Here is a 12,126-nt window from a genome sequence, read left to right on the forward strand (position 1 = left end):
AAAGAATCATACTTACTTGATTAGGCATTGGTTTTGCTAACTGTGGAACTAGGATCAAAATAAATCCTTTTAATGGGAATTTAAAGATACCCTCATTCAAATTGTATATATCCCTTGCACAATAATCTAACTTTTTTAAAAGAAAATCTTATACTCATTGCTATAGTCAGTAGAAAATGATCCAAAATGAGTGTAGTTGTAACTTGCACAATTTTAGCAAAATCTACTGATGCCTCAGTATGTAACTGTAAAAAAAATTGAAAAGCCATCACCAGGTGTGTGTTAGTTTCCTATTGCTGCTATTAATAACAAATTACCATAAATTTAGTGGCTTAAAATAACACAGATTTATTATCTTACACTTCTGGAGGTCATAGTTTCAAAATCAAGGTGTTTGCAGAGCTGCGATTTCTTCTGGAGGCTCTAGGGGAGTGCTATAGACCGAAAATTCATATGTTGAAATCCTAATCCCAAAGATGATTGTGTTAGGCCTTTGGGAGATGATTAGGTGATGAGGGTGGAGCACTCATGATGGGATTAGTGCCCTTATAACAGAGCCCTCAGAGTGCTCCCAAGCTCCTACTGCCATGGGAGGACACAGTGGCCATCTATGAACCAGGAGGCAGGTATCCTCAGCAGATGCTGAACCTGCTGGTGCCTTAATCTTGGACTTCCCAGCTTGCTGAACTATGAGAAATAAATGTTTATTGTTTAAACCACCCAGTCTATGGCGTTTTTGTTATAGCGACCCAAACAGACTAAGACAGGGAGAATGATTTCCTTACCTTTTCCAACTTCTAGATGCAGCCCACATTCCTTGGCTTGTGACCTTTGGCTAGCATTCCTGTCACTCCAGCCTTAGCTTCAATCATCACCTCTCTTTCTCTGACTCTCCTGCTTCCCTTTTCTATTTATAAGGATCTTTGTAATTACATTGGGCCCACTCAGATAATCCAGTGTAATCTTCCCATTTTAAGACCCTTAATTTCATCACATCTGCAAATACCCTTTTGCCATATAATGTGACATGTTTAAATGTTCTGGGGATTAGGATATGGACATCTTTGTGGGCCATCATTCTTCCTCCCATAGGCTGTTATCCCATAACAGTTCACATCTCTGGTGTCTAGATCTGAGCCTTTTAAAAAAGTTTCTGTGGAGAATATTTAGGAGACAGTGACAAGTAAGAAGACAGGTTAAAAAACTTTTTTTAGAAATTAACAGCAAACACTGAAGGTTAAGTAGGCTTACAGTGGTAAGCTACTGTAAATTGGTAGTCACCTCCCAGTTTTTTTTATATCAGTAAGTGGATATATGAGAAGACCAGAAATACTGGATACCATACAATTTTAGTTATCTGGACCTCAGGGAATGAGTTTTCTAGAGAGTTAATCCCTTAATAGTCAAATTAAAAGAACAAAAAAAAACAACTGACCCCTATGGGAAAATTTCTAATATTTATACTACTGTCATAGCTACCCTTTAATTTGTATTATCGTAGAAATACATGACATGGGTAAAAAATTAAAAATATAAATGAGTTTTTAGTTAAAAGTAATTTACCCCTACCACTCCCCCATCTTCCCCTAGCTTTACTCCTCAGAGCAACCACTTACAATTATTTATACTTTATTTATTCTTCAAGTCCCTCCTAAACCTCTAAATAATATGTTTATCCTTTATTACTTCATTTATCAACTTTAGACATTGACTGCAGGCACACCTTGTTTTATTGTGTTTCTCAGATACTATGTTTTTACAAATTGAAGGTTTGTGACAACCACGCATCCAACAAGTCTGTTGGCACCATTTTTCCAATAGCCTTTGTTCATTTTGTGTCTCTGTGTCACTTTTAGGTAATTCTAACAATATTTCAAACTTTTCGTTATTATTGTATTTGTTATGGTGATCTGTGATCAGTGATCCTTGATGTTACTATTGCAAAAATACTACAACTTGCTGAAGGCTCAGATGATGGTTAGCATTTCTCAGCAATAAAGTGTTTTTTAATTAAGGTATGTACATTTTTTTAGACATAATGTTATTGCACACTTAATAGACTACAGTATAGTGTAAACATAACTTTTTTATGCACTGGGAAACCAAAAAATTTGTGACTCGCTTTATTGCGATTCACTTTATTTGCTTTATTGTGATCTAGAACCAAACCTGCCACGTCTCCGAGGTGTGCCTGCCCTGACTTTTGCTTGGGCTCATCTCACTTATACCTCCCTTACCTCTTCACAGCACTCTACAACCTGTGTTCTCACCCTGTTACAGTTTCTCCCTCAGTCAGCTTGGAAACTTAGTACTTCACACCTAGATCTACATTTCTTGTTCTGTTAGCGGTAGAAAGTCTGTCTAAACACACTTCGAGCTTTATTCTTTTTTCAAATAATCAGAGCAATAGCTCTTGGTTTCTCTTTTTGTAATATAACAATATTTACATCCCTGCCCCATCTTACATTTCTCCCCTCTACTTCCCAGTGTCTTATACCTGCACCTTTATGTTTATGTTGTCAAGGTTGACGGTATTCTTTCTGAGATTTTATAATCTGTTCTGAAACATTACTAAGATAAGTTTATGGAATGATTCTGAGGACCAATAATCAATATATGTTGTTTTATTCACTGCAGAATGGACTAATACATTAGAATTAAATTTCCTTCTCTATTGGTTCAGTGTTGTGATCAGAATGACACTGAGAGGAAAATTTTCTTATAATCAGATTAGATGGAACAGACTCTCTCTCTCTCTTTTCTTCTCCCCCTTACACACCCACCCCAGGTGCATGTATCAAATCTTCAAGGTTTTCTCAGTTTTCAGTCATTTCATCTCTTTTCTCCCGTCTCACTTCTCCCTGGAGTCTCCCTCTCCTTCTCATCTGGAGTAGTTACCCTCTAAGGGGTCCCATGCAGCTATCATTCTGGGGCTTCACTCCCTTCATTGTTCTCCTATGTGGCGTTCACTGTTTTCTGTGTCACAGTTCTCTTCTTTCTTGATTTACCTCCTCATTCTGCTAGAGGTAAAATTTCTGAGTCATCAGATATCTGAAAGTTTCTGTCTCCCTCCTATATATTTATTTGACAGTGTGGCAGTAAATAGCATCCACTTTAAATTGCCTTTTTCCCAGGATTTGGAGTACACTACTCCACAGATGCCAGTCTGATTCCTGGACCCTTAGAGGCAACCAGTTCTTCTCTCTGGAGGCATTTAGCATTTTTCCTTTGTTCTCAAAGTTCTAAAATTTAACAATAATGCATCTAAATGTGGATGTTTTTCATTCACTATAAGGTTGGAGTTTTGACAGTGTTGTGTCAGACCCTCTGCACCCTCTCCTCTTAGCTCCCTGATCTCATCTTACCCTACCACCACTTTCTTCCCTGTGCTACAGTCACACTGGCCTCCTCCTTCCTCAGACATGTCTGAGGGTCTTTGCACTGGCTACTCCTTTTGTGCAGAATGCTCTTTCCTCAGATATCTACATGGCCCACTTCCTTACCTTCTCTTCTCAGGTCTTTGTTCAGATGTCACTTCTTGAAGTGTCATCCTATTCTAATTATCCTACTTAAAACTGCAATCCCTGTTACCATCCAGGCACTCCTAATCCTCTTACCCTGATTTAAGTTTCTTTATAGAACCTATCACTAAATTAAAAAATAAGCAAACTGTGATATTGTGAATATGTATTTCATCTTTGTTCCTGGTTCCAGGCCAGAGCTCCTAAAACCCTTGTAATTTCCTAAGTGATAAGAGTGATAGGAACGTCTTTTGTTATAATATCTGGCTTTGGTAAGGGTGAAAGGAGCAACTTTTATTATTCATAACAAGCCCTTTCAACCATACCTGAGTTTATGTTAATGTGACTTTGGGGCAGCCCCTAAGGATGGGGGACTGGTTGCCAGGGGAACTGACTGTATAATTAGAGGGTTGGAACTTTCAGCTCCACCCCTCCCGCTCTTTAGGGATGGGAGAGGGGCTGGAGATGGAGTTTAATCACCAGTGGCCAATGATTTAATCAATTACACCTATTTAATGAAGCCTCTAAAAAACCGTCACTGAAGAGATTTGCAGGGCTTTCAGGGTGGAGAGGAGGTGTTGGGAGGGTGGTGTGCCTGGAGAGGGCATACTTTGCCCTGTGCATCTCTTCCATCTGGCTGTTACTGCATTGTATCTTGTAATAATAAATCAGTAACATAGTAAGTAACAGAGCCATTCTAGAAAATTATTTAACCCAAGGAGGGGTTTGTGGGAACCCCCGTTTTATAACCAGTGTGTCAGAAGTGCCAAAGACTTGGACTTGCAGTTGGCATTCGAAGGACAGTCTTGTGGGACCAGGTGGATAGTGTCAGAATTGAAATAAACTGTAGGACATGCAGTCAGTGTTTGCAGAGAATTGGAGGATTGCTTGGTGGGGGAAAACACACGTGCAAACATACACACATGCATACATATATATGTGTGTGTATGTGTATATATTATTATGTGTGTGTATGTGTTTATATAGGTATGTGCATATATGTGTAAATACTTTGTATTAGTTTGCTAGGACTACCATAACACAGTACCACAGACTGAATGGCTTAAACAACAGATATTTCTCACAGTGCTGAAAGCTAGAAGTCTGAGATCAAGGTGTCCGCAGGGTTGGTTTCTTCTGAGGCCTCTCTGCTTGGATAGCTGTCTTTGCCCTGTGTCTTCACTTGATCTTCCCTCTGTAATTATGTCCAAATTTCCTCTTCTTATAAGGACACCAGACATATTGGATTAGGGCCCACCCTAATGACGTCATTTTAATAACTTAATTACCTCTTTAAAGATGTTTTCTCCAAATACAGTCACATTCTGAGGTATTGGGGGTTATGGCTTCAACATACGAATTTTGAGGGGACACAGTTCAGTCCATGACAGACTTACTTATTTTTGTAGTTTTTCTCCCCCAGCTAAAATGTAAGCTTCATGAAACTGAGGGTTTTTTTTTTTTATTGTTGTTGTTCTATTTCAGTGTATACCCAACATCTAGAACAATGCCTATAATAGATGCTGAATAAATAATAATGGATATTCTAGCCTTATGATGAGTTATTTTAATCTGAACACTTCTTTTCATCTCTAGAAAATTCTTATTTCACTAATTCAAGTCCCCCTCCCCCAATTCTCAGTACTATCTTTCCAGTACTCCTGTTAACTGAAATTTGGACCTGCTTGATTAATCTTCCCTGTGTCATTTTCAGTCCATCTGTTGTTCTGCTTTTTTGGAAGATTTTTCAACCTTAACTTCCAAACACTTCTATAAAATATTATTTTGATAAACATGTGTCTCATTTCAAAGAGGCCTCTTCTTGGTCCTGTTTCATGGCATTCTGTTATTGTTTTGTGGGTCCTGTATTTTTGCTGATCTTTCTGCATTTATAAGGTCTTGTTATGTCTCTTTTGTTCCCTGAAGTTTCTGTTTCTTTGTAGGCCATTTTTTGTTTGTTTCTTTTACTTTTGATCTCACATATTGCATAAGCATTTCTCACCCTTAATAATCCTTCACTGTACATTTTTATTTAATAATGGGACAGTAAAGTACTAGGAGGTTTATTTTAGGGGTGATAATTTTTGCCTGGTGATGTCACTTTATGATTTGCTGAATGCAGAGGTCTTTAGTTTGGGGAGGAGGTGCCTTAGGTCTCCCTAGTTTATTCAACTTTCTTAGATTAAAAAACTTTCAAATTTTAGGGAAGAGGTAAAATTGTCATTATATCAGGTAACATGATACTATATATAGAAAATCCTAAAGATTCTGCACAGAAACTCCTAGAACTGATAAACAAAATCAGCAAGGTAGCAGGATACAGGATTAACATACATAAATCGGTTGCATTTCTTTATAGTAACAATGAAATATCAGAAAGGGAATGTAAAAAAACAATACCTTTTAATATCACCCCCCCCCAAGAATACTTAGGAGTAAACCTTACCAAGGAGGTAAAACACTTATATGCTGAGAACTATAAAACTATAAAGGAAATTGAAGATGATTCAAAGAAATAGGAAGATATCCCATGGTCTTGGATTGTAAGAATTAATATTGTTAAATTGGCCATACTACCCATAGCAATCTACAGTTTAGATCCAATCCCTATCAAATTACCCATGACATTTTTCACAGAAGTAGAACAAGTAATCCAAAAATTTATATGGAACCATAAAAGACCCAGAATTGCCAAAGCTATCCTGAGGAACAAAAACAAAGCAGGAGGCATAACCCTCCAAGACTTCAGATAATACTATAAAGTGATAGTAATCAAAACAGCATGGTACTGGCACAAAAACAGACATGTGGATCAAGGGAACAGAATAGAGAGCCCAGAAATAAACCCACACACCTATGGTCAATTAATCTTCGACAAAGGAGGCAAGAATATACAACTGGAAGAAAGTCTCTTCAGCAAGTGGTGTTGGGAAAGTTGGACAGCTGCATGTAAATCAGTGAAGTTAGAACACTCCCTCACACCTAGACAAAAATAAACTCAAAATGGCTTAAAGACTTAAACGTAAGAATGATACCATAAAACTCCTAGAAGAGAACATAGGCAAAATGTTCTTTGACATAAATCGTACTGATGTTTTCTTAGGTCAGTCTCCAAAGGCAATAGACATAAAAGCAAAAATAAACAAATGGGATCTAATCAAACTTACAAGCTTTTGCACAGCAAAGGAAACCATAAGCAAAACTAAAAGACAACCTACAGAATGGGAGAAAACATTTGCAAACAATGCGACTGACAAGGGCTTAATGTCCAAAGTATACAAACAGTTCATAGAACTCAACAAAAAAACAAACAACCCAATCAAAAAATGGGCAGAAGACCTAAATAGACTTCTTCAAAGAAGACATACAGATGGCCAACAGGAACATGATAAGTTGCTCAACGTCACTAATTATTAGAGAAATGCAAATCAAAACTGCAACGAGGTAGCACATCACATCAGTCAGAATGGCCATCATTAAAAAGTCTACAAATAAGAAATGTTGGAGAGGGTGTGGAGAAAAGGGAATCCTCCTGCACTGTTGGTGGGAATGTAAGTTGGTACAACCATTATGGAAAACAGTATGGAGGTTCTTCAAAAAGCTATTAAGTAGAGTTGCCATATGATTCAGCAATCCCACTCCTGGTCATATATCCAGAGAAAAGTATAATTCAAAAAAATACGTGCACCCCTATGTTCATAGCAGCACTATTCACAGTAGCCAAGACGTGGAAACAACCTAAATGTCCATCGACAGATGAATGGATAAAGAAGATGTGGTACATATATATAATGGAATACTACTCAGCCATAAAAAGGAATGAAATAATCCATTTTCAGCAACATGGATGGACCTGGAGATTATCATACTAAGTGAAGTAAGTCAGAAAGAGAAAGACAAATACCATATGATATCACTTATATGTGGAACCTAAAATATAACACAAATGAACTTATCTATGAAACAGAAACAGACTCACAGATAAAGAGAACGGACTTGTGGTTGCCAAGGGGGAGGTGAGGTGAGGGAGGGATGGATTGGGAGTTTGGGAGTAGCAGATGCAAACTGTTATGCATAGAATGGATAAACAAGGTCCTACTGTATAGCACAGGAACAATATTTAATATCCTGTGATAAACCATAATGGTAAAGAATATGGAAAAGACTATATAACTGAATTGCTTTGATCTACAGCAGAAATTAACACAACATTGTAAATCAGCTATACTTCAGTTAAAAAAACCTTCCAACTTTTTACCTGGCTGCCTGACGTGCCATATATGGGAGTCTGAAATCTGTGGTTTCTTATCTATGCTTTGAATTAATATCTTTGTTTTCACTTTTTACTCCTGTCACATTTAGTCTGGCTTTTCCAGATCCCAAACCCCTCTGTAGTTCTGCAGGTCAAATTATACCCTCTGTGGCTGTAGGGCTGTCTCTACTCTCTTCATTCACTATGCGTCTGTCTGCATATCATCTTTCAGAAATGTGTTGAAATTCACTGTTAGTTAATGGTTCTCTCTATCCTTTTTACTTTATTGTTTTGAGTTAGTACATTTTTTATTACACATTATATTTAAGGATGTCTACAGAAAGAGGAGAAAAAAAATCGTCATCAGTTTGCTTGTCTTGAGTTAGAATTTTTCAATCCTTTAATAATCGAACATAGAAGACAGAATTTGAACTTGCTTTGATGATGTGGATCTTCATTATAAACCTTAGTTATTGGGAGGTGCTCTAGTTGTTTAAATATAGGTTGAGACGGGGCTGACTGTACTTTTAAATCTAGTAGAGGTTCTGGAACATGATTTCTTAAAAAAAAAAAGTTCTTGACTAGTAATTGCTTTGGGGTTATCACCACAGCAGCAGGACTAAAACTTTTCTAGTTTTCTCTCTCAGTAGATGACCTTGCTTCCCCCTCCACACTTATTATGAAGGCTGTCTATCGTGAACTTTCATTTACCTTAGAACGTCTCGGTTCCCTGTTCATGCTCCCTTGTTGTTTCAGATGAAGAGCTGGAATCCCATCTTTTCCGAAGCTAACTCCTCCATTTGCAGCCTGAAATCCTGGGACTGTTCTCCGGATCTGCATCTACAAATATGTTCAAGTCTTCCCCTTGGGGGAAAAAAATCTTCGCATCTTTTCCCTAAAGCTATACTTTTTTCTGGAGAAGCCTTCTAAATTTTTTCTAAGTTCTGCTCTCTTTACATATAGGCATTCTCTATCTTTAGTCCACTTTTCTTCCTTGTTCTTTTCCTGGGAAATCCTGTTTATTCACATGACTTCATCTATCACTGAGCCCTAACCCCTTTCCTGAAGTTCAGATTCTCCTTCCCACCTACCCATTAGTACCACTCAGTATATTCAAAGACAGACCCATTATTCCATGCTCTGCCTCCATCCTCCTGTCCTTAGAAGAACAAAACAATGAACCAGTCAGACATACTCTCTGTCTTTCCCGTGTTGATTGGTCTCATTATCATTTTCCCAGTCATCCAGGGATACATTAGAAAGAAATAGTTGTAAGGCTAGAAAACACCCAAAGTTATTACAGTCAGAGTCAGAGTAGGGTTAATTTCAAGTATGTAAGCTTTCTTGCCCTCAGCCCCCATAGTTCCTTTTTAATGTACATAACCAATCTTTTGCATTTTCCTGATTACATGCAGGTCTGCAATTAAGGCCTTACGTCCTGGAGGGCTACTTGTGTACTCTACATGCACACTTTCCAAGGCAGAAAATCAAGATGTGATCAGTGAAGTTTTAAACTCCTGCAGTAACATCATGCCTGTGGACATTAAGGAAATGGCAAGGACTTGCTCCCAAGACTTCACATTTGCTCCCACTGGCCAGGAATGTGGGCTATTGGTGATTCCAGATAAGGGCAAAGCCTGGGGCCCAATGTATGTAGCCAAATTGAAAAAATCATGGACTACTTGAAATTGGTGATGTGCATTTTGTGAACCATTACATCGATAACATATCAATGTATTATTATATTTATTTAACATGTAGGCTCTCTACGTGTTAACATTTAAATAAAATGGAGCCACTTTCCCTGGGTCTGTTGGAATCCTATTTAGTTAATACTTTAGCATCTCAGAACTTTTCAGGTATATTTTTTTCCTAGAAATACATCTACAGTAATGATTTAAGATGGTGCAGATGGTGTTTGTTCTCTATAATAAATCTGTCTTTTACTTGGCATCTTGTAGTTAAATTAATAAGAATATATGGTTTTGTGCATAAAATGTTTAGAAATACCTTCTATCGTAATGTTGGTGCTTTGAACCTCTAAAAATGCACACCTTCTGACTCTCTTATCATTTTTTTCCTTATCAAATGTATAGATTCTTTGAGGTTTTTCCCCCCCCTTTTCTATAAGAACTGATTGCTATTCTGAGACTTAACTTCTTAAGCAGCACTATTTCTAGTTCTAGGAAAATAGATTTCTTATTTGCCAAGTTGTTTTTCGTTAAGAACTATCTTCTGTTTACTGCAAAGGTCAGTGACTCTATTGACACCAGCTTTATTTCTCCACTTTTTTTTGTATTCACAAATACAAATTGAAAGGGTAAATTATATTGAAAGGCCGTTAGAACAGCAGATTCACATGCACATGTTTGACTTTCTGCATTCAGCTTGTAGAATAATGGAGTCTGTCCAGCAGGCTATAAAGCAAGTACTTGAAACAAAACCAGAATGATTAATAACCGCAATAACTGAACTATATTTGGAGAGTTTTGCTACATAATTGCAGTCATAATGAACACTACAGAATCTGATTATCTAACAGTTGCAATCTGGAGGGGCTTTTTATTTCATTGCGTTATGAAATGTTATCTGAGACTATGATGTCACATATTAATGCACAAAAGGGAGATGCCTAATGAGAGTGGATTATACTATTACCAAAACCCAGTACCATTTACTAAGTGGCTCTCCTTGTTTATACATATCCTGGGAATATTGTGTACATTTCTGTATATGTACTTAGGGTTTTAGCCTCAGGTTTTGATCATGTGTTTTCTCTAGAAATTGCTTTACTCAGACGCCAAACATATTTTTCCAACTATTAAGAAAAATTATGTAGCATATTTCAAAAGATTCTATCTATTTAGAAATTAGTTTTTTTAAAAAAACAAAACTCTGACTATAGAAATACAAAATTCTGCTGAAGCTGAATCCTTTTGAATTATTACATTCTATACATTTAAACTAGAGACTCTTGGCTCATTTACTTTTTTTTTTTTTTTTGCAAGCATATAAAACTGGGCTCCTTTAACTGGGAAGTCCTAGGAAGAGTGTTATTTCTGTACCTTCATTGCATTAACCATTTTGCTTCCTTTATATCTAACCAATATATTTGAAGAAAAGCTGGATCTCTTGGACTCAATCAAATATACCGAGTTAATACAGAAGATTAATAATAATGGAAAGGACTTTTATTATGTGTGTGTGTATTTTTAGTGTGTGCTTATTGGTTTGTTTTTTCAAGAATCCTGTCTTCAGATACTATAGGATTAAAAAGTGCATTTATTCTGTGTAGATTAATCACAAAGTAAATTTTCACAGTGCACTTTGTTGAATGTCATTATTTTCCCAGCATAATGCCATGAAGCCTAATCTGAATACTCAATGTGCTGTTGGATTAGACCTTTCTATGATTACTGAAAAATGCAAATATAGATATACATATAGCTCATTTTATTATTATCAATAACTATAATGAAACATATGACATTTATTGAGTGTTAAATATTTGATTAAGTTCTTTATATATATGTGTTATCTTTTCTGAACTTTAAAACAACTCCAGGGCTGAGCATCATGACCACATTTTGTGACTGAGAAAACCCAAGTTTAGTGCTGCTCCTAGCTTGCCAAGCTATTCTGGTAAGTAAAGAATGGAACCAAGATTAAAACTGGTTCCAAAGGCCACGTCCTTCTCACTACTCTATGCTGTCTCACAAGATATAGGTTATAGGAACCCTCAAGATTATCAACTGGCTTTACCCTTATTCTCCACTGCTCAGCTTTCCCCTTGTATGCAATTCTCTATTCTCAGGGCATGAAAGGGTTAATTAATACTTGGGGAAAAAATCCAATTGTGAAATATTTCAGGCTGTGTTTTAAAGAAGTACCTCTTGTGATTGCAATACCCAGAAATCTCCCATAGAGGTATTCTGTGCCTTCCTTTTCTTTGCAGATGCTGAACTGAAGAAAAGGAATTTGGAGCAGCCTTGCAATGTCAATTGAAAAGCAAGGAGTAATTGATACTACTTTCTGTGGCATTGAGTTACTTTCAAAATAGCTTTATAAAATTTAGGTTGCTTACCAACACATTAACTTCTCTATGCCATCAGCACACTGAACAGCCCCTAGTTTCAGAAATAGACTGTGAATAAACATAATGCATTTAAGTGGTTTGTACTGAATTTTTAAAGCATCAAACATTATCTGTGGCTTAGAATCAAGGCAACCTACAGTTCTTTATCCTATTGCATATCCATATGGCTTTATACTGATGATGGCATGTTACCCCCTGAACAGTATTATGAAAAATATTCTTTTATACAAGGATAAAAGGATATTAGGCATAAAATA

General features: G+C 36.8%; 1 protein-coding gene across 3 annotated transcripts in view; it reads left to right on the forward strand.

Annotated features, from left to right (window-relative positions):
• The window catches only part of NSUN3 (NOP2/Sun RNA methyltransferase 3), a 52,330-nt gene extending 41,363 nt beyond the window's left edge, over positions 1-10,967 (forward strand). Inside the window, exon 7 of one of the 3 annotated variants that reach the window (XR_003432104.1) lies at positions 9,189-9,301. Coding sequence is in view for 2 of the 3 variants with exons in the window: in XM_027102848.1 (XP_026958649.1) it covers positions 9,189-9,459 (271 nt within the window). In the remaining variant the exon portion in view is untranslated. Of the gene's footprint in view, positions 1-9,188 lie in introns of all 3 variants that reach the window. The other 2 variants (XM_027102848.1, XM_027102838.1) reach the window with 2 other exon arrangements.
• Positions 10,968-12,126: the final 1,159 nt, after the last annotated feature.

This window comes from Aethalodelphis obliquidens, unplaced genomic scaffold, assembly GCF_003676395.1.
Source record: "Aethalodelphis obliquidens isolate GAN/ISIS:26980383/991018 unplaced genomic scaffold, ASM367639v1 scaffold1, whole genome shotgun sequence".
In the NCBI taxonomy this organism is placed as follows: domain Eukaryota; kingdom Metazoa; phylum Chordata; class Mammalia; order Artiodactyla; family Delphinidae; genus Aethalodelphis; species Aethalodelphis obliquidens.